This window comes from Pelobates fuscus, chromosome 12 (genome assembly GCF_036172605.1).
Source record: "Pelobates fuscus isolate aPelFus1 chromosome 12, aPelFus1.pri, whole genome shotgun sequence".
NCBI classification, from domain to species: domain Eukaryota; kingdom Metazoa; phylum Chordata; class Amphibia; order Anura; family Pelobatidae; genus Pelobates; species Pelobates fuscus.
The window spans coordinates 138195283-138218920 of NC_086328.1; the positions used below are offsets into that span (position 1 = coordinate 138195283).

At 40.6% G+C, this 23638-nt stretch overlaps 1 protein-coding gene across 4 annotated transcripts in view; it reads left to right on the top strand.

Moving 5' to 3' along the window:
- The window catches only part of SYT7 (synaptotagmin 7), a 269778-nt gene that overhangs the window by 161820 nt on the left and 84320 nt on the right, over positions 1-23638 (top strand). For 2 of the 4 annotated variants that reach the window (XM_063438636.1, XM_063438637.1), the window contains exons 4-6: positions 545-676; positions 1273-1491; positions 12081-12458. The exons of 1 other annotated variant lie outside the window; for it this stretch is intronic. In XM_063438636.1, coding sequence (XP_063294706.1) covers positions 545-676; positions 1273-1491; positions 12081-12458 — 729 coding nt within the window. The remainder of the gene's footprint in view (positions 1-544; positions 677-1272; positions 1492-12080; positions 12459-23638) is intronic. One more of the 4 variants, XM_063438638.1, reaches the window with a different exon arrangement.

A 23638-nucleotide genomic window follows, 5' to 3' on the forward strand; every position in this document is an offset into this window, starting at 1 on the left:
ACTCACACGTTATAGTATACTCAGAATGGGCAGGCCGTTTAATAAACAAGACTGACCTCGCAATGTGCGGTGCCCTGTCGCTGGTACAATCATAATATTGCTGAAGGGTTTCTGAGCATTAAAGCCCTCTTAATTAAAAGCTCCTCCTGCTCTGGATTCCTGAGCGTGTTGACAGCCTTGCAAGGCTTTGTGATTCATTTGGGTTCATGATGAGTAAAATAGGGAAACCGATAGGTGTGGGAAGAGGAGACACTTCTCAGCGACATAATCAATGCTTCTTTTTCTCTAACACTCTCTAGTTCTGAGATCAACCTTACTATAATAAACTCTTGTCTCCTTCTCCTCCTCCACAGAAGCCGGACGCATTAACTTGCTTTAATTAACAGCACAAACGCCTCTCTCCTCTCCATGTCTTTCCCCGCACATACAGACCACACTGTGACATTAACTTCCCTTCCTACTTGCTCGCTCCATCCCAGGGATTCAGGGTTTTTTTCTAGTATATCTTTTTTTCGTTTTTTTTTCTCTTTTTCTGCTGATTTAGTGACCTAGACAAAGACTTTTGGAATAACAATGAAAGCACAACCCACCAGAAATGGAGCTCCTACCCTCCCAAGGAGTTTATCCTAAACATTTCACCTTACGCCCCCTATGGTGACCCAAGGCTGGCCCTCAAGTGAGTCTCTCTATTACCTGGTACGGTCGTTTGTAGTGAGTATGTACAACTCCCCAACTCCTCTCACACGCCTCCCCCTACCTGCTCCTCTAACCCCCGCTCCACTTCACCCCCATGGGCGGATAAGCCATGGAGACGAGCAACCCCTCCTAGCTTCCACTAACGGACACACTTCCTTCTCTAGCTTCCCCTCGCCTCTCCTCCCTCTTCATTGTAAGGCCAGGAAGGGTTGCCCGTTTAGCCGAGTGTGCTGTACATCCGCACTATGTGGTCTGGTTCACTAACACGCCTCTTTCTTCCTGTGGCTGGCTGACTGTCTGGTGCCTTTCCTGACAGATTTTCTCCATGTTAACCCTTTGTTGTTTTTTGAGATGTGGAACTTTTTTACCGTCATCATTCCTGGGCTGCCGTCTTCCTCCCTCTTCTATTGACAGATGCTTTTTGGTTATTTTACTTTCCTTTTTTTTCTTTTCTTCCTTTTGCAGAGCTGATCTCTCTCTCTTTTTCTTTCTGTCTTTGTGTGTTTTCTTCTACCCCACTATGTGTTTCTGTCTTCACATTTGCGTGTCCTTTGTTTGCACGTGGGCACATTTCAGTGGCACTGTGTTATCCGGTAGTAAGTCAGCTGCATGTGGCACTTCTGGTTTGCTGGAGAAAGATGGCCGGCTGGGGGACAAGCAATTTCGCTGTGACAGCATGAAGATCAGTATGTCTTCCCAAAGCCACCACAGCGAACCAGTTCTGGGCAAGCCGGGGAGAGGCCGATGGAACACAGTCCAAAGCCACCTAGCATCTGGAAATCTCAGTCGAAACAAGTGAGTGACAGAGAAATCTTGCTTTATGTTTGTTTCAACTTTAAAGAAAAGTTTGAATTTTTAGAGATATTTAGTGTTTGAAAACATGGTTTGAGGAAGGAGATATTAGACCAGATAGTAAGGCCATTACTCAATGTTCTGGACTCATTGTTGGCTCAACCAACATGCAAATGTGATAACCATCTTCTTCCATCCAACATAAGATCCACCTAATTTCTAATTACCTAATGGAGAGAGGATGCTTGAGCCTGACCTTTAAAACCATTTAATACCATTCACTGATTTATAATGTAGCTGAAATTTTATATATTTATGGTAATGGGTGTCACAGTTTACATTTAGCAGATCAGACTTGCTTTGAATATTCTACACAGCTAATTGTGTAAAGCAAGACAGCGATAATCTGTCCATTGCTTATATCTCATTGGTGTCTTAGTCTTCCTTTTGGCTGGCTGAACATAAAAGCGATAGAAGTCCACAAACAACCAGAGCCAGCGTTAGCTAATCACTCTTCTATCCATTCCATTAGCAAACTTGACATCTGGACAATTGTTTGATCTCCATTTCCATATACCAGTCACAACAAACAGCAATACAAACAAGGCATTGAGGAACACTAATGTGGAGTTTTTCCACATACACGTTTAAAGTAACTCCCTGTGGATCTATATTTTTTGTCTTTAGTATTTTCCTGTAAAGATAAGATAAGCAGTGACTTCCCACAAATCTTGAAAGGGACACTTTAGGCACACAGACCGTTTCAGGCCATTGAAGAGTTCTTGGTGCAGTGTCCCTGTCCTCCATAGACCTGCATTGTAAAACATTTTGTAGGAGAGAGACTGCCTCTAGCGACTGTCTTCCTGATCGCTGCTATAGGCGCTTCTTCCTCAAGAACCGAGTCAAACTCAATCTGGGAATCAAATGGGAGGAGCCTCATGTAAGGTCGGTTATGCCTTGTTCCAATCCAATGTTTCTTATGAGAAGCAATGGATTGGAAGAGATCATGGTTGATGTCAGCTGGGATGATGAGGGCATGGGTGATGTCAGTGGGGATGATGAGAGCATGGGTGATGTCAGTTGGGATGATGAGAGCATGGGTGATGTCAGTTGGGATGATGAGAGCATGGGTGATGTCAGCTGGGATGATGAGGGCATGGGTGATGTCAGTTGGGATGATGAGAGCATGGGTGATGGCAGCTGGGATGATGAGATCATGGTTGATGTCAGCTGGGATGATGAGGGCATGGGTGATGTCAGCTGGGATGATGAGGGCATGGGTGATGTCAGTTGGGATGATGAGAGCATGGGTGATGTCAGTTGGGATGATGAGAGCATGGGTGATGTCAGCTGGGATGATGAGGGCATGGGTGATGTCAGTTGGGATGATGAGAGCATGGGTGATGGCAGCTGGGATGATGAGATCATGGTTGATGTCAGCTGGGATGATGAGAGCATGGGTGATGTCAGCTGGGATGATGAGGGCATGGGTGATGTCAGCTGGGATGATGAGGGCATGGGTGATGTCAGCTGGGATGATGAGAGCATGGTTGATGTCAGCTGGGATGATGAGAGCATGGGTGATGTCAGCTGGGATGATGAGGGCATGGGTGATGTCAGTTGGGATGATGAGAGCATGGGTGATGTCAGTTGGGATGATGAGAGCATGGGTGATGTCAGTTGGGATGATGAGAGCATGGGTGATGTCAGCTGGGATGATGAGGGCATGGGTGATGTCAGTTGGGATGATGAGAGCATGGGTGATGGCAGCTGGGATGATGAGGGCATGGTTGATGTCAGCTGGGATGATGAGGGCATGGGTGATGTCAGCTGGGATGATGAGGGCATGGGTGATGTCAGCTGGGATGATGAGGGCATGGGTGATGTCAGCTGGGATGATTAGATCATGGGTGATGTCAGCTGGGATGATGAGAGCATGGGTAATGTCAGCTGGGATGATGATTGCATGGGTGATGTCAGTTGGGATGATGAGGGCATGGGTGATGTCAGTTGGGATGATGAGGGCATGGGTGATGTCAGTTGGGATGATGAGAGCATGGGTGATGGCAGCTGGGATGATGAGATCATGGTTGATGTCAGCTGGGATGATGAGGGCATGGGTGATGTCAGCTGGGATGATGAGGGCATGGGTGATGTCAGCTGGGATGATGAGGGCATGGGTGATGTCAGCTGGGATGATTAGATCATGGGTGATGTCAGCTGGGATGATGAGAGCATGGGTAATGTCAGCTGGGATGATGATTGCATGGGTGATGTCAGTTGGGATGATGAGGGCATGGGTGATGTCAGTTGGGATGATGAGGGCATGGGTGATGTCAGTTGGGATGATGAGAGCATGGGTGATGTCAGTTGGGATGATGAGGGCATGGGTGATGTCAGCTGGGATGATGAGGGCATGGGTGATGTCAGTTGGGATGATGAGAGCATGGGTGATGGCAGCTGGGATGATGAGAGCATGGGTGATGTCAGCTGGGATGATGAGGGCATGGGTGATGTCAGCTGGGATGATGAGGGCATGGGTGATGTCAGTTGGGATGATGAGAGCATGGGTGATGGCAGCTGGGATGATGAGGGCATGGGTGATGTCAGCTGGGATGATGAGGGCATGGGTGATGTCAGCTGGGATGATGTGGGCATGGGTGATGTCAGCTGGGATGATGAGGGCATGGGTGATGTCAGTTGGGATGATGAGAGCATGGGTGATGGCAGCTGGGATGATGAGGGCATGGGTGATGTCAGCTGGGATGATGAGGGCATGGGTGATGTCAGCTGGGATGATGAGGGCATGGGTGATGTCAGTTGGGATGATGAGAGCATGGGTGATGTCAGTTGGGATGATGAGGGCATGGGTGATGTCAGTTGGGATGATGAGGGCATGGGTGATGTCAGTTGGGATGATGAGAGCATGGGTGATGTCAGTTGGGATGATGAGAGCATGGGTGATGTCAGCTGGGATGATGAGGGCATAGGTGATGTCAGCTGGGATGATGACCTCACCAGAGGTTAAGCTGGAGGCAGCGGTGGAGGGGTGCCGGCCCCGAAATGAGGTGAGTCATTATTCCTCAGTGTTATTAGTTTTAAAGCCAATGGGGGGTGGACAGAAGGGAACCTATAGTCACAAAATAATGATTCCTATTTTTAGACTATGGGTTTCCTTTATTCCTAATTTATTATTTTACCTGAATAATGTAGCAATAAAGTAACACTGTGACAAACACTGCCGGCGAGACCGGGCTCATTCTTTCTTAATGCATTACATAGGGAGTCGATTCAAGATATGTAAATACAATAAACACATACATAAATAATAATAACGATACAATAATAATACAAAGATACTCACGTCGGACGTTTCTGCATCTCCAGCCAAACTCCGGGCTGTGCGGGATTGCCAGTGAGCTATTACGAAGTAACTGAAGCTTACAGTATTTTCTATAGCATTGCTGCTTTTACCATAACCACTGTTTTTAGCACAGCAAAGGTTTCTGGGGGTTGTAGTTCAATATTCAGTTGTCTTCTATAGAAAGCTAACAGCAGACCTTCAAGTTATGACAGTGTGCACAGTAGAAAGTTTAAAATAAAGAACGGATACACTAAATGAAGGAAGGGGACAGAAAGCGTAGCTTAATGGTGAAAAACAAATTAGAACTAATTAGTATTTAAAAAAAACAGCACCCGGCATAACTAACTGTATTTGATCTACACATTACCTGGAATGTCCCTGAAACCTGAGATATATTGAAGACGTGGTATAGAAGAACAACTTAATGAGAGTTGGCATAATGAACATCTATAAGTGTATACATAAATATAAACCCTGATAAAAGATTTTTCTTATGTAAATATAATAATAAATGGATTAGTAATAATAGGGGATTATAATAATAAAGGTATCTCTTAGTAACAGAATAAAATTCAGATGTAAACATGTCAATTTCAAACAAAACCTAATTCATTCAGTTTGAAATCTTTATAATGCCACCTATAGGTAAACATATATTTCAGTAACCAGGAATTGACACGGGAGTTTAACAAGTCTTAGAAATAAATTCAAAATAAAGTATCTACAAAAATCCGCCAAGACGTTAACGGTGTCTTCTGTAAAAAAAATCAAATAATAATTTGTAAAGTTTATTAAATAAACATAATTCATCCCTAACACTTTAGTGTATAGGCCCTCCTCCCGTTTAATACATTTTAATAAAATAAAGGTTTGTACTTACCTGTCCTCCTCCTACACCCTCATGGAGGAGGCATGGTGTCATAGAAGAACATTTGGGGACTGATGCAGAATTCGTTTCATCTTGACTCAATGCTTTTCTACAGGGTTTCTGAATCACGTGGAACGCGTTATACTTGTTCAGTGCATCAGAAGCTCCTTCAGTGGCTGTCCGTAAGAAGTTACATTTAAAATATTAGCTATTTATAAGCTATTAAGCCATATAAGCTGTTTTCCTGGTTAGTGAATAACCCCATTAAGGTTTTTTGAAAACAAAAGGTCAAAACAAATGGTTGTATTTCTTTTTGTCTGGTACTCCCATTGGCATGTATAACTGTATACCCTGAATCCGAGGTAGCATTTAGAATGTTTTATATTGCGATCTACTAAAACAGTCCACAGAAAGAATCAGTATTTATAGATATCTCCCTTAGAGATTTAAGATATCCAAGCATTATTACTAGAGTGTGAATTATCAGGGATTCAAAGTAAATTCAGGATAAATACAAAATGAATTGGAAAAAGGTGAGAAAGTGTGACTTTTTAGTAAATACATTTATTAACGCTGCCTGTTTTTCAAATTAGTTAATTTAATGACCAAGTTAGTCTTTTATAAGATCTTGGAACCTGTACATCACCTGAAAATGCAAGGATTTATGGAGAAAGAAGAGACGTCTTTTCAAGTACTGTAGAACATGAATCTAAAAAATGGTTCAATGTAATATAGTTTATATATAAGACTATTACTTGGCAGGAATAGCGAGTCATGCACCATAGTCACCATAGCTACAACACGTAAATACCTTTCTTTGACACAGTGCGGGATTAGAACTATGTATCAACTGCCTGTGTGCCAAATACAAATCACCATTTGTTTCTTGCTACCAAGAAAGTTTAATAAGCTAAGGCACTTCGGGATATGGAAACATATTTTATGTTTTTTCAAAGGTTCCGTTCTGGGACTCTGCCAATAACTGCACACAGAAGCAATCTGCGTAGAAACCAACAGCAGCCATTGTGTGACTGGACAAAGGTTTATAAGATAAGATCAGACCCCATGTTTCAAAATGGGAGACTGCTGATTGGTGGAATCTCTTCCTGGCGAGGGAGGGACCTGTCTTTCATTAGAAGCAGCCTCTGTCAGCTGTACATCTAGGTACAAATGGTACAAATGGTATTACAAATGGTGGTACAAATGGTATTAAGCTATATAAAGCACGTCAAATAGGGGTATTTGTTTTACTACCTTTAAGTGTAGTGAAAATGACCTAAACAAGCTGCTGAACGCATGGATAAATGATTATATTAAGGCATCAATAGGTTTTAAGATGCTACATGACAACGTTTCGACTCTTTCTGATGACACCGCCACTTTAACGCATTCTTCAATAGTGCCCATTCCTCAATTGAAAATGAATATTTGCACAATTAAATCTATCTGAGGACCGTTTATAAACTCTGTCCATCTGCGAAAGGGTCTCTATTCCACTTGGTCATGTAGACCCCTTTGTCCATTGAAGAAGCCCTTTTTTCAGTAATACGTAGGTCGTTAGATTTGGTATATAGATATACATAGATGCTTTGCACACTTTTTATATTCCTGTGTGTCTTCACTGATGTAATTAATGCTTTTGTGTCCATTCTGCTGTTCTACTCTCCTCTTCGGGGTAGGGATAAGCCCATCAGCTACTTGTCGTCTGTTTTCAGACATAGAGAAAATCACTGGCCTCATGGGAAAGGTGACACGGCAATCAAATTCAACCAATAACTGCCAAATAGTTCTGGCACCTACTTATAGAGATTGTTACTGGCAGCGCGGCAAGTGATCAGTATGCCAATAGTTCAAACACATAATTGTCAACATTCACAGACTAAAATCAATTAAATCTCTGAGTTCTGGACCAAAAGCTGGCAGTGCAAACATCTTCTATCAATGTAACCACACTGCGTTTTATTAGATGAGACATGCGAGTCCAGAACAACTCGCTCACATAGAATCAGTGCGATTTCACAGGTTTATGTGTAGGAAAATTATACACTCGTTAATGTGAAATATGGCAAATCTAATGATCTGTCTAAAAACAGGGGTTCTGGTGGCACAGAGATACATCTAACAATAGAGATTTTATTTTATCTAATTTCATGGAAAAGGTTAATCACCTTGTCACGGTGGGAATATTGTATAAACATGTAACAGCATATTTACAGTTACAGACTCAGAGGTTTAGAAGAAATATTGGCCAACTCTATGCGTCATCATCCAAACATACAGGCATCTACTACACCTTCATTAGCTCCATACTTTCTCAGGTGCTGATAATAATAAATAAAACTGTTATCCAAGAGCAGGGATTATACCACTTTACACTGTTCTTTGGGAACCAGTAGAAGGCTCCATATTATGTGAGTGCTTTTCACACATATATTTACCCTACTTATTACACCAAATATCCTAGACTATATTGGTGTCTATTGTGCTTATTTTGCATACCTTCTGGTCCACCTACCAACAGACCTAGAGATACGCCACATACCTGAGGATTTTATAAGGCATTACTCTCTCCTTTGACTCTGCACATTAGATAAGAATTACCAGCAGAAATAACAAACCCTTTTCTCAAAATAGGAATTATTCCTTAATTTTTAAGTGCAATTCATTTCAGGGCATCTTATTTTAAGATGTTGTAGTATGCACCTTATCACTCTTCGTTACACCTTTCCACTCATCGTAGGTGAGTAAAACGGCACCAGAGTCTCTGTGTAAGGTAGATTTTGTGATGCTAGATAGCCTTTATAACCATAACTAGAACTCTAAATTACAAATTACAAAAATACAGCCTTAGTTTATTTAACTATAAGTATGCAACTGGACCTTGACATCCATCAGCAAGGTATTACCATAGAAACAGCAGTCTGTCAGGAATCTACAATAAAACAGGAGAGCACGAAAGCTGGCTAAAACTCAATCTGTAGTAAGGATACATGTAGCACAGTGATCGCCAAAAAGTAGATCAGCAGCTGAAGAACTACAAATCCCATGATGCTTTGTCAGCTTTAAAGCTAGCAGAGCATTATGGGAATTATATTTTTACAGGATCTATTGATGGCCTCTCCTGATCTAGCAAAATTGCTTAGATACAATGGATATGTATAGACAAAAGAGAGAACTGCAGAACCTTCGACAAGGAGCAGTTCTTACTAAGGACACATGACGGTAATATTCCGTCATGATTCCCTTTTATTTCTGAAGTTGTGTCCTTAAGGGGTTAAAAATGTCATCATTAAAATTTATATTTTAAAAGTGCAAGTTGCATTGTCTTCCCTATTATGCGGCTGCATTAAAAAAAACAACAACAAAAAATAACACTATTTTAGCTTTTGTTTATAATGGCATGCTTCACCTCAGCACAGGGTAACTCACTATTATTTCTGTGGACCGGATGGAGTGTGGGCATCTGGGAAACCGGCTGGCCATTTAAACCTGTTCTCCTGAATGCAATAAAAGGCTTTTTTTCTGCATTCGTTGCAGCTGAAGCCATTGATCTCTGAGGTTTGTTTGACCCAGTGGCCTTGCTCGCTGCCTTTCATTTCTCTGATTATTAAAAGTCAGTTTTTCTATATTGCGATATGTATTTTCTCCCATCCCAGAAGGGTTGCGATGTGAGATCAGTTTATGTAGATACTATAAAAAGCTTTCCCCAACGTCCCACTCACCACCTGCCAGCACAATACACGTGCCTCAAAATGTAAAGTGCTCGGTGATAAGATGACAGCAATTAACCTCTTATCTTCATGCGTGGGACGCAAAGCGACAGACACTGGAGACTCATCATTGTTTTACAATATTTTGTTTTCTACACTAATCCCAGTGATTGTACGACTCCTTTGTTAAATCCATATTTGTTTTCAATTATTCATTTAGTTTGTTGATCTTGTTGCATAGTGGAATATACACCTCAGACCTTAGTGACTAAGCTAAAGTGTGGTAATACCTGGACGGTTTTTAATTAAGAGTTTCAGTATATATGGCAGTCTTCGATTAAAAATTAGACTAACAGGATTTTATAACTTCGCACACCTCCAAAGGTAACCTGAATTAGTAGCCATATTGTGAACCCATAACCTTCCGAGTGAGTTCAATATATAATGCACTGGTATGTGCTTGCAATATAGTCTAATGGACAATATTGCAGATACATAGAAATAGAAACGTCTTGACCCAAGGATACATGGTTCTCTAGACCAGAGGTAGGTAAGCTTCTGCCCTCCTTATGTTCTGCATTATGACTTTTAGAGATTTATGGGAGATGCCTAATGTTGCCTACCGCTGGCCTAGACCATTATTTTCAGCAAATCCTCCATGGACCACCAGTGGTTCTGAAAGCCTAAAATATTGGTGAGTCTGGATAGAGAAACTGCACCCTGGCCACACTGTACTTTTAGTCCTTTTCTGGCCCATCTGACTGCTGCCTGGGGGATTTGCTCTGCTCCATAAATGAAACAGTTGCTTCATTGGCACCATGCTCATTTCCTCCCATTTGCTTTTTTCTCATTGAAATACATTGCAGAAGATATCAGAGCTGGATTTCATGCAGCACACGGGAACATGGTGTTTCTGTTTGGCTATTGGTTATGAACTAACTTTATTCTGAAAGAATCAATTACAAAATAAATTGTCAGAATATTAATGGTTTAAAAAAGATCCAATCATTACAGAGATGCAAAAATGCATTGCAATGTGCATTGTACTGCCGTGCTGTAGTGGTGCTGAGGACAGCAGTGCACCCCATGAAGATGCACAGTAGCATCTTGAAGACTGTAACATCCACCCATAAGTACTCATAACCATATCATTGACTAACCTCAACGCTGAGTCTCATTAAAAAGACCACTAACAAGGAATAGCCATAGCCTGAACACAAGCCCTGGCTCTCTGGTGCAACTTTAAAAGTACTCTAATAGGCCTTTTAGTGTCAAACACTACATGACATTTAAAGTGATCAATTTCAAAACCAATCTTCTAATTGCACATTAATTCCTCAGGTTAAAAAACAAACAAAAAAACACAATACCCTACATAATGTAAAAAAACAAAACAAAACACTACCTTATAAATGTCAGTGACTAAAATGGTGTTCCCCTATATATGTGTATAGAAAACCAATATCAAGCTTCAAATTCTCTACCTGTTGGAAGGAAGAGGAATGTCTACACAAGCTAAACTGGAAATAAATGATATTTTCTTTTACCGGAATCCTAAACAAATATCCAGGTTAAGTGTGACCTGGGTATTCCTTCAAAGCTTTTTTTTTTTCTTTAACTGTTTCATTGGCTTTTAAATGAAACTGAAATAATCTTAAATAGGTTTGTTCCCGGAAAGTCAGGCTGTTAGTAGGATGTTGTATGCAAGAAACAAGATTAATTTTAACCCACCGAAGGAAGGGTTTATGGACAGTGTTAAGGAAAAGTCTAGCATATCTTATGCCGGTCAGAATCTGAGTGTCAGGTGTTTAAAACAAACTCCGTTAGGCTCCATGCTGTTATCATATAATGGATCTATAGCCATTTGTTAGGGACATTCAGGGTCCCATAAGTGAACAATCTATGATTGCAGATTTTCAGAAGAACATCCCCTATGCAAATGTATTTAATGTGCTGAAGGTTCTGGACTTTGCTGTAAGATAGGATGATCTGTTTTAACAGTTTTAGGAAATAGAAGAGCCATTCTCCATGTGTTGTCCTATAAGTGGGCTTTGACGAACATGTTTAGGAGAAACACAAGGAAACAGTTCTAATGAATGAAAGGCGACAGGGATAAGCAGATTTGTGAGTGTACCTCTCTGGGACTTTAATATTTATGGTTTGACTTACAGGTGTATTTACCAAAGGGAGAATTCAAAGTGATTTCACAGTGAATTTTAAGGCCAAAGTAGTCAACCTGAAAGCATAGCTAACTTGGAGATTTTTTCAGTTGGGCTACTTTGACCATAAGTTTGAAGTTCACGTAGAATTCTCACTTTAGTAATTAGCCCTGTACATATTATTAAGAGGCATTTATGCGGTATAGAGACTTTGTGGAGGAGCCCCTAAGTAAGTCTTCTTTAAAAGAACTCTGTTTTCCTTCCTGGTCCAGAGAAAGGTATATGAATATTGTAACAGAAGAACAGTCAGATTTCATGGCCAATATTTTTCTTCTAAATAGGTTTAGATGATGGTCTACAAAGTTCAGCTTTCTCTATTGGAAGAATGTTTCTTTACTCAAGGCTGTCTTCTCTCTAACTTGTAAACTTTCTGCACTGCAATGTCTCCCCTTCACCTTTTCATTTCTCTCCTCTTTTACGAACTGCTTAAGTTTTGAGGACCCTACCCTGAAAGCAGCCACTACCCTCGACCATATCCCCATCTCTGCAGATATGAAGTGTCAGCGTCCTCGCACGCTGCTCCGCCAGCAGAGTCTCCAGCAACCTCTTAGCCTCAACCAGAAGCACAATCACTACCAACCCACCACCAGTCAGAGCCTTGGTCAATTACAGCTGCAGAACCAGCCTCCATCATCCAGCAGCAGTAACACCAGCAACCCTCGCCCGGCACCAACAGGTCAGACCAGGCCGCCAACCTCAGCCGGATCTAAGTACCGAACAGCAGGCATCAGGACCCGTAACAACGCAGGCAGCTTGGACTATGTTGTTGGTGAGATTCGCAATCGAGGCCTGGACATGAAATCTTTCCTGTAAGTCTCTAGTTTCCTTCTCATTTCACTCTCTAATTTTCACTCATTTCCCTTTACTTTCAGCTCTATCAGCTCATACAGTGGTCAAATTCTGTTCATTGCTAATTCCACTACTAATTATTATTGTACTTGGGCTTTGCTGTAGTCTAGCTATCTATATAGGTTTTGAAGGCTGTATCCTAGAATACAAATTAGCATAACATGGTGTAATAAGTAAATATATGATAAATAGCGTTAAATAGGATTGCTCTCAAAAGATATTGATATATTAATGTGCACAACAGGTGCGTCCCCTTCCCTAATATTTGGGCAGCGAGGGCTCTTCCTGGTGTCTCCAATCTGCTTTCTTCATGAGCAAAGAAATCCAGCAAGTTGGAAATTAAAAAATATTTTTTTATTTCATAAAAGAAAATACAAATCAGACCCAACGTGTTTCTTCCCTTAGGGACTTCCTCATGGACCAAATAACAAAAACTGTTAAACCAGCAAAGTGCAAAGATAGCCATAATTCATCACCACTAGCTCGCTCCATTGGTCCATCCACAGGTATGTGCGTCTCTTCCTCCTTCCTCCGAATTGCATGGTCGGCCCCTTCAGTGACCATCCAACAAGGAGGAAGGAGCAAGAGGCTCACACACCCATGGGAGAAGCACATTGGGCCTGATTTTTATAATATAAAAAGCCTTTTTTACTTACCAGCAGATTGAAGACATTGGCAAGGGCACAAACCCCCCAAATATCGGGTAGGCACCTGTTGTGCACATTAATATCTCAATATCTACTGAGTGCAATCCTATTTAGTGCTATTTAGTATACATTTACACTATTCTATATTCATTTGTATTCTAGGAAACAGCTAATTCCCTGTATATTTTTGGGTTTACTGTTATGTGTACTCCTACTGGGAGGTTAATTTGGGGGAAACTGACACAGATACACCAGCTAAGCATTTCTATATTGGTGATAGGAATTAATATTTGTATTAGAAACTGAGTGAGTATTCCTTCTGATTGTTGGCATGTGGTTTGAATGTAATGCCCATTCTGAATCCCAGAACATCTTTATGGAACAATTATGGTGTTATGGTGATACGGTGACCTAATAATATATCACCCGTCTCAATTGATCTTCCACAAGAAAATTGTATAAAGAGGAGATATAAAACCCTGGGTTACATATATAATTCATAGCATTGTTTCCAATATCAAGCAGATACCTGCGTTGCTATAATTACTTTATAAAAAGATATTACGTAAAGAGGAATACCAATAACCCCTATTTTTCACATTGTAGCTTTTGCTTGTGGGGTAAATATAAAACACCAAGACTTGATGTAGGTAACTTGTAGTGCATTAAATTGATACACTTGACATTCTCTTGTAATTTAGAACAAACAATGTATTTTTTTGGTTGGTGGAGACTTTGTTCTGGTGTTTTGTCCATTGGTTGGTGGAGACGTTTCCTGGAACATTGTTTTGTCCCACAATGACCCTCGCAGTGTAATATGATCCTTACTTGTTGTGGGCACAAACTGAGCGCGTTAGGGTGTGTGACGCTGTGACGCTGATTGGTTCTATATGGACAGATAGAGCTGCCATAAAATATTAAAGGAAAGGAACGGGGACCAGAAAGTAAAGAAAACTCGTGAAAATGGGATTTAGCAATGTTTACAAACTAAAAACAGCATGCAGAGCTAAATTAGTTATTAACTATAAACAGAAACATGAATGGTGCTTCCCCTTTAACACAGCGATAAACCTCCCCCTTACTCTCATGCAATCTTAGCGGATACTACCCATGTACCTAGAGATGGCACGGTGTATGACTACTGCGTGTTTCAATCATTGCCATAGCGGACGCACTCTCATTAATCCTTAATTGCAGCGCCTGTTCTATTTCATCTGCTTTCATGACAGTAGTGCCAGGAGAGGGTTGTGTTTTCTCTTGGTTGATGGAAATCAAACTGGACAATAGCCTGTTATTGTGTCCAGAAGGAGTGACCAACATCTCTCAGTGCATCCCCTAATTCCTTGCTCTAGACCGGAGTGTACGAGATCGTTATCACTGCTGTAGGACAGCCATGGCTTGTTATTCCACATTTTATGAACTATGTCCCTAAGGCTGGCTAAGTATCATGAGATTCTCAGTCCAGAACCATTTCCGTTGCAGAGGTTAGCATCCCTTCTGTAGAAAACCAGATTATGTCTTTATCCAGGACGGTGTAAGAAAATACACTACAGGGCAGCCGTGATTTATTACAGCCGTGTAATATTATTTTATAAATGTCTGTGTTAAAGCTGACAAACCAGTGGCTTTCTTACTATAGCAGCGGTGAAAAAAACGACACTGATCAGAAATAGGCTTTCATCGGGTGGAGTGATTTCCATCAGATTCCCTTACAGGTTTGAGTTTCATCAGGATTCAGATTGGAACAGAGTTAGGTAATCCCCAAAACAGACTGACCTCTTAGGGTCTGAAGAGGAGTTTCTTAGAAATCGCTGATTCTGAGTGTTGGACCCAAAATCAAATCTTTGTGCCAGAAAATAGTTTAAGAGCTTTTCCATGTAATTATTTCTCACTCATTTGACGTTTATTTGATGCCTCCTTAGTCTGTTTTTAAATTCAGAAAATACAAATGGTGCTCCAAATGCCAATCTAAAAATGTTTTAGAAGTTTGTATTTCAGTAATACTTGTTTATAATACTTTTTCAATGATTAATATAGCCAAACTTTATAATTGCTAGTAATCTCTTAGCAAACCACGTCAGGTCATCTAAGGCTGTGAGTCTTTGCTTCCTCGTGACCTCAGAAAACGTTCTAACTGTGATAATGATCTGATCTTATTAAATATCACATTAAGAGATCGCGGGAGGGTTGTACCAGGACTAGATGTCTTATAGAATGTGCTGGATCTTAGTATTGCAGCTTATTTTAGATAATCATTTGCTCCCCTATGTAAAAAGAATGATAATATAATAGCTTCCCAGGATTTTTAATATTAAGTTGACTTATTCTTATATTTAACAAATATGTGTTTGTGAGGTAAGAAAATAAAATTATATTTAGAAATATACACTTCTTTAACCTGCAACTGAGTTACTCCATCTTAGCTTCCTGTCAGAAATGAAACGATCATTCATTAAACATCGGAATGATACAATCCGGTAAAAATGATCGAATTCTGACCACATGGGCAATTGTCATATTTACTAAAGACAAATGCGGTCTAATTGTTGTGAGCCCAAGCAATTCTGCAGTAATCACCCAGTTGCATTTGAGGTCCAGATTAAAATCGGTGCATATTATAAAATTCGGGACCAAATGCATCCTGCAGGACCCACGTTTGCAAATTATCATTCACTCGCTTTCATGCAAGGGAATGATATCTTTTATAGGGACACTATAGGCACACAGACCACTTCATCTCATTGGCAGTACGGGCCGTTCGGACTTTAGTGAATTATTATTAGCATTTATATCGTGCCAAGATATTCAGCAACGCTTTACAATTACCGAATGTTTGACCAGTATTTTACATACAGAATACAAGATGTGAAAAAGGCGGCTCAAACAATCGGAGTTTTGATTTCTCATCCTCGTTAGCCCTGGCTGTGCCTTGCCTGAGCTGGTTTATGATGTAATTTGCAAACTCTTTAACTGTAAAAGATCATCCCATGGAAAAGGGGACACTGTAGCGTTATGAATACATATCTGCGTTCTTAAAGCTACAGTCTTAATTGCCCTACTTAGTTTCAGGGCCACCCTCCCCTGCCCCCCAGCGATCAAATATTAAAATGCAAATAAACAACAATCTGCTCTCCAACCATCTGCTCTCAGTCACAGATATTGTTGATTTTCTAATTCTGATTCAATTGAGAGATTTCCCTTTAACTTTTTATAAGAATAATTAAAGCCATAAACTAATATTCCAAGTTTTGCTTTGAGAAGCCTAATAAACTGAGAAGGTATTTTTTTCACTTGGGAAAAAGAAAGTAATGTTAGCGGCACAACGAAGAGATAATAACTATTCGATAAATAGTCACACTCTTAGCAGGCAGAACATAAACAGGCAAATCGCCCTCGCTACAAATTATATCCCACAGGATTTAAACAGAGATTGCATGTGCAGTTAAGAGGGAATGAAACCCTAAACATTCTGTATCACACGAATCTAGCAAACCAGGCTTGCAATAGGTAAAATATTGACAATCCATTCTCTGTGTGTCTACACCCCTTTGGTGATGAATTTCCTTGCTCTGAGCCCTATGTGTCAGATACTATCTGATATTACGATACCATTTTAGAGTCCATATCCTCGTAGACAGAGGAATTCCAACATCTCCATCTATTGGCCTACAGACCAGAATGACCAGAATAATCCTGCAGTTGGATATATTCAGCATAATCATGCCAACTCTCTGTGCATTATTTTATTATACCATGTCTAACAGATTCTTTTAATAATGTGATTTATAAAAAAACAAAAACACTCCAAGCACCATAGCCACTAAAGTATGATGTAGTGGTTTTGGTGCCAGGAGTCAGGGCTACTTCCATTTGCTTCTTGCAAAATCCTCATGACGTCTAGAGGCTACAAGTTGTGTTTTGGGTCCAAACAGTGACTTTTCATCTGCAGCACTGGGTTTCTGCTGATAGAGATTAGGATATCCCTAGGCTCGTGAACAATCTGCTAAATTGTTTGGATAGAGAAATCTTTTTTAAGTACTTTTCTGCTTCCCAGTTCCTGGAAAATGAGCCAGGCCTTGCTGATTCTAACGCTGTATAGAATAAGCCTTGCAATGCCCCTTCCAGCAAAATAATAAGGTGTTTTCAATCTGCTTTGTTAGCAGACATGACCAGCCGGAGGCACTTGAGGTTACAAAAAAAGACACAAAACATGTGTTTTGTGCTTTAATCTCTTCAATTAACAGAGAATTAAACATCAAAAAGAACAATTAGTGTGTTGCCCAGAAGAGAATGTATCGGGAACAGACAGAAAATGCTTTAAAAACCCAACACTTATTTACTTAATCCACTCTTTTCCTCGTACAATAAAGACACAGAGCCAGTTTTTAAAACAGAGGTTTTTCGAAATGACACAGGAATAATAGATGTACCAGAATAGGGCAAGCATGTGTCTTTAGCATGGCTTGAAGAAGACTTGCAGATATCAAAACCAGAGGTGGCCATCTTCAGTCTGTCTCAAAACTTTATAGTGCAGCCCAAGGTCATCAGAAGAGGAAGGCCACCAGTATAGCGTCACCTACCGTCATAACTGTAATTCAGGATTTATGTTGTTTTAAAGGGCCCTCAAGGTGAGGACCCACTGTATCCTAGATGGATGTTGTGTTTGATAGGCATCTCTGGAATTCCATTGCTGGAGAATGATTCAGGAGCAGTTGAAGAGTTAAAACTCTCTAACTGCACATAATGTCAAGTAGCTGCTGCTAAAGTAAACTAAATATGACAAGACATAAAAATGGTATCGGTGCTTAAAGGAACACAAACTTGTATTCCTAAAGCTATCGTGTCCAACCAACTATGTAGACATCTATCCCCCGTGTGAAGTAAAGAGAAGCAATTTACTCACCTTGTAGTCCTTGCCACATTGGCCTCGGCTGGTCCTGCATCGTTGGGGGAGAGCATCAATCGGGATGATATCAGTCAATTCAATGCTTTCCCATAGGGATGCATTGGAAGGCCAGGGCGAATGCACGCCAAATCGCCGCACCCAAAAAATGCTCTCTGGGAGCAGCATATGATTGAGAACGTTCTCACAGGGGAAGCACTTTTAGTGGGTGACAGGAAAACCGCTACAAGGGGTGTGTTAATACACAATCATTACATTGCTGTATCTACTAAATGGCAGATGTATACATTGCAGGGCTAAAACGAAAGGACTTCTGCACCCAGATTGCTTGTTAAAGCATTGTGTTAGGAATATAGAACTGTATTGCTGACGCTATAGTGTCATTCAGGACTGAATAAAGCGTTAAAAGTGCGTTTTACACTTTCCTCTTTCCAGTGCCATGGTTCCTCCTCCAGCGACGTCACGCCAATGGGGAAACCTAATGCACATGCGTGGCAAGTGACACGCAAACTTTAGACCTTCCCCAATGGAAAGCTGTCAATAAAAGCGTTAGAGCGGACAATGTCACAGAGATAAAATTTGTTACAATGCAGGAAGCGCCTCTAGTGTCTGTCTGGAAATCAGCCAATAGTTTCTCTGAAACTCCAATGTTTTACAGTTGCAGGGCTAAAGGGACAGGGACAATAAGCTGAACTGTCTGGGTGCCTATAGTGTCCCTTTGATATGAATCGGTCGCCTTTAGCGATCCTTTAAAGGGACACTATAGACACCAGAACAACTACAGCTTAATGTGGTGGTCCGGGTGTCGTTATCATGTACCTGCAGTAGGTGCTTCCTGGGTCAGTGCTGCAGAGTGTGCAGCACTGGCGTTCAGCGACTCCACGCTTTCCACGGAGACATTGAATGCTTCCCATAGAGATGCAGTGATTCAATGCATCTCTATAAGGAGATACTGCAAGGTGGTTTGCTGTGCATGCGCGATAGCCTCCCAATGCTTTCCTGGGGGAAGTTTTGATGATCTTAGCCATGGAGGCGGAGCAAGGCGAGGGCAGCTGAGGTTATTCCGTCACAGTTCAGGACAAAAGGTGAGTAAAATCACTTTCTTACTGCAAGGAGAGGGATCTGGGGTCATTTTACCAGTTTGTTCCTGTAAGCACTCGGCATTACTCTGAAACTTAGTATAAATGTTCGATGAGAAATGCCAAATATTTAGAACCATTTCAATAAAAATATATTTTCGAGGTCAATGCAGCTGGAGGGCGTTTTGCAGCTGAATAGAATGGAACGCATGGAAATCGCAAGAAAATAGATTATTTTGCTTTGCCGATAAAATGAAAAACAGATAATATTTTTTATTATTGCATTTATTACTATAATTCAGAGTATTTTGTTGTTAAATGAAGTCTAAGATCACAATTGTCTATAATAATATTTCAGATGAAGCTCAGCTATTTACATAATAGCCAACGGCCACGGATATCACATCCCTGAAATAAAGCTCAGTGTCAGTGGGTTTGCAGCGAGTTCTGCTCGCAGTGCATTCCAGGATACATTGCTCTTCAGACAGTATTCAGTGTGGTGGATAACATTGATTAAATGTTTAATTGTTCTGCATAATCAGGGTAAAAGGGTCACCCCATATTTCTCCCAAGCACAGATACTCTTTCCAAGCCCTTTTAACCTAAAAAAATTATTGAAGTTGGAGAAATGGGTGGATCGTAGGTAATATCATTGTAGTATAGACTAAATGGGACGTGGTATCATAACATCTGGGTGGAGCAAACTATTAAAGAAATATAATAGTCCCCCAAAAAAGGGGACACGGAGCAAATAATTATAAGGAGATTTCATCTACAGATTGGCTCAATGTAACTTCTGATGGGTTGGTATATTTGGATAATGCGGCTGAGACCTATTTCAGGATATTGTGCACCCTAAACGTTTGCCATCGGTAGTAGTTGGATAAACCAATGCCGGCTCCATTTGATATGAGAACAATGGGAAATGGAGCAGCGGAGGTGGCACAAACATGCTTCTGAATGCAATATACAAGTCTCTCAATGAATCCCCTCCGGCCATACTTGCAAGCTTCCCATCATGCAGCAGTCCCAGCACCCTGGGAAGTGCAGTCATTTTGAGTTTATAAGCCAGCTCCCTCTAACGTTAGGCCCTGGGCTGGCTACACCATTGGTTGGGCTTTGAGCCATCACTGGCACCATTTAGGTTAGGAGAAACATGGCCGTAGTCTCTGAATCATGTTTGCTCATATTTAGAAATATTAGGTTGCAAGTTAGCAGTTTGTTAGTGATGCCTTCTTTACACTTACTCTTTGCATACTGAATTAGCTAATTATCGCTGTAATTATTGATGCTGCCTGGCAGCAAAGGGGTTAAGGTGCAATCAGATATAAATATTTATTAAAACAGAACAGCAGCACGTTTGCCCAGGAAAAGCCACAGAGGCGCTCGCCAAGCCCCAGCTCCTGCATAAATAGGAGAAATCAGTCTGTGGCCTCCTGTGTGGAGAGACTAAAATAAAACAACCAGATGCCTCCAACCACAAGAGAAATCCTGCCTACACATGCAGACACACACATATACACACACATACACGTATATAATACCCATGTACACACACATACAATCTCCATGTACACACACACACACACACACATACAATCTCCATGTACATACACACACACACACACACACACAATCTCCATGTACATACACACACACACACACACACACACATACAATCTCCATGTACACACACACATACAATCTCCATGTACACACACACATACAATCTCCATGTACACACACACACACACACAATCTCCATGTACACACACACATACAATCTCCATGTACACACACACACATACAATCTCCATGTACACACACACACATACAATCTCCATGTACACACACACATACAATCTCCATGTACATACACACACACACACACACACACATACAATCTCCATGTACACACACACACATACAATCTCCATGTACACACACACATACAATCTCCATGTACACACACACACATACAATCTCCATGTACACACACACACACACACACATACAATCTCCATGTACACACACACACACACACACACATACAATCTCCATGTACACACACACATACACACAGATACACACACATACAATCTCCATGTACACACACACACACACACACATACAATCTCCATGTACACACACACACACACACACATACAATCTCCATGTACACACACACATACAATCTCCGTGTACATACACACATACAATATCCATGTACACACACACACATACAATATCCATGTACACACACACACATACAATATCCATGTACACACACACACACACATACAATCTCCATGTACACACACACATACAATCTCCATGTACACACACACACATACAATCTCCATGTACACACACACACATACAATCTCCATGTACACACACACACACACAATCTCCATGTACACACACACACACACACATACAATCTCCATGTACACACACACACACACACAGATACACACACATACAATCTCCATGTACACACACACACACACACACACACATACAATCTCCATGTACACACACACACACACACATACAATCTCCATGTACACACACACATACAATCTCCGTGTACATACACACATACAATCTCCATGTACACACACACACATACAATATCCATGTACATACACACACACATACAATCTCCATGTACACACACACACACACATACAATCTCCATGTACACACACACATGCAGTCACACAGTGATCTAGCAGTACATGCTATCAGTTTCTTCTACTGCCTGACTGTTAATAAGAATAATATATAATAACATATATTATAATAACTATACTAAATATGGTAAGGAATTTCTGAAAGGAATAATCTGTTTGTACATTTGGATAAAAAGTTCAATATCCATAGAGTTTTATAATTCTAATTAGGGATGCACCGAAATGAAAATTCTGGGCCGAAACCGAAAGCGAAAATGACTTTTTTTCCCCCAAATGATTTATTTTTATTTTTTTCCTATAATTTAATTAATATTAGACCATTTAATTAATTTAATTAATCTAATATGAAAAACTTCCCTTCTCTTTTAGTGGTCCCCCACACTTATCGTTCCTCTCTCCCCCCTCTGGTGTTCCTCTCCCCTCCCACTTTTTTAGTGTTCTTTCCTCTCTCCTCCCCAGTCCCATAGTGTTCCCCTCCTCCCCGTCCCATAGTGTTCTTTTCTCCCCTCACTGTCCCAGTGATCTTTTCCCCCTCCCCTGTCCCATAGTTCTTTAGCCCCTCCCCTGCCCCATAGTGTTCCCCCCTGTCCCATAGTGTTCTTTTCTCCCCTCCCCTGTCCCATAGTGTTCCTCCCCCCCTCCCCTGTCCCATAGTGTTCTCCCCCCTCCCATGTCCCATAGTGTTCTTCCCCCCGTCCCATAGTGTTCTTCCCCCCACCCTATCCCAAGTGCAGTATTTTTGACTTTTTTCATGTTATCATTACTAGCTTCCATTGTGATATATAATTGTTAGATATAGAATTGTTAATGCATGTCTGTTAAACAATGCACTACAAAAATAAAAAATATAAAAATAAAGTTTTAAATTTTTTTGTACATTTTGGCAAATTTGATCAGTTTTTGGCCGAAACGGGATAGACCCATTTTCGGCCGAAAATGTTGGCAGCCAAAATTTCGGTGCATCCCTAATTCTAATCAACAAGAGGCAAGTCCAAAATCTTTCTATATAATTGGAATTAGATACTTTGTTTAAAATACATAATAAGGTGGAATCTTTTTTTTTGACTCTGGTAGTTTGTCCTAGTTTTTTTCAGATCTATTGTCATCTCACCACAACTCATTTGGTTTGAACAAAGCAATGTAGTGTGCGATTTCTGTGAGTATCGAAACCACTTGTGGGCCTAGTTAGCGGTCTCTGCATTTTTAATCATGATATATTTCTATTATACTGCAGCAAGAGATTCTGGAACATAGCTAGCAGTTACAATTTAGAGTCTGATATTTTGTAGCAGTCACGCTAAGCAGGGGTATATTTTACCGAAGTTGAATCAGAGCCGAATTTTACTAATCACAGCACTTTTTCATCTTTCCATCAGACGAGTTATTGATTTCTTATTTCACAAAAGGCTAGATTTTCATTTTTCTAACTTAACAAAGTCATATCTCCTTACATTTTTCTATATGTCCAAATCCATAGAATTTGATAATTTCATATTCCTTGAACAAGGTAATCGGATCTATTGCTTTAATGTATGAAAGGCCTTGAAGGACCTTGATGTGTGAAAAAATGTTTATCAAATGTCATTGAAATGCCCTGATTAGCCTTTACCATATTTGATAAAAAAATAAATCAAAAGTAAGGGTCAGCGCTAATGTGCCACAGGGAGTATATTGTGTAAAGGCGTGTAGGCAGCACACGTATAGGGAGAGGGGTCCCCTCAAAACAAGTGTAATAAAAAGAGATAGAAGAAAAGGGTGCGCCTTAAAAGAATGATATTATAAATAAAAATACATTATAAGAATAGATAATAA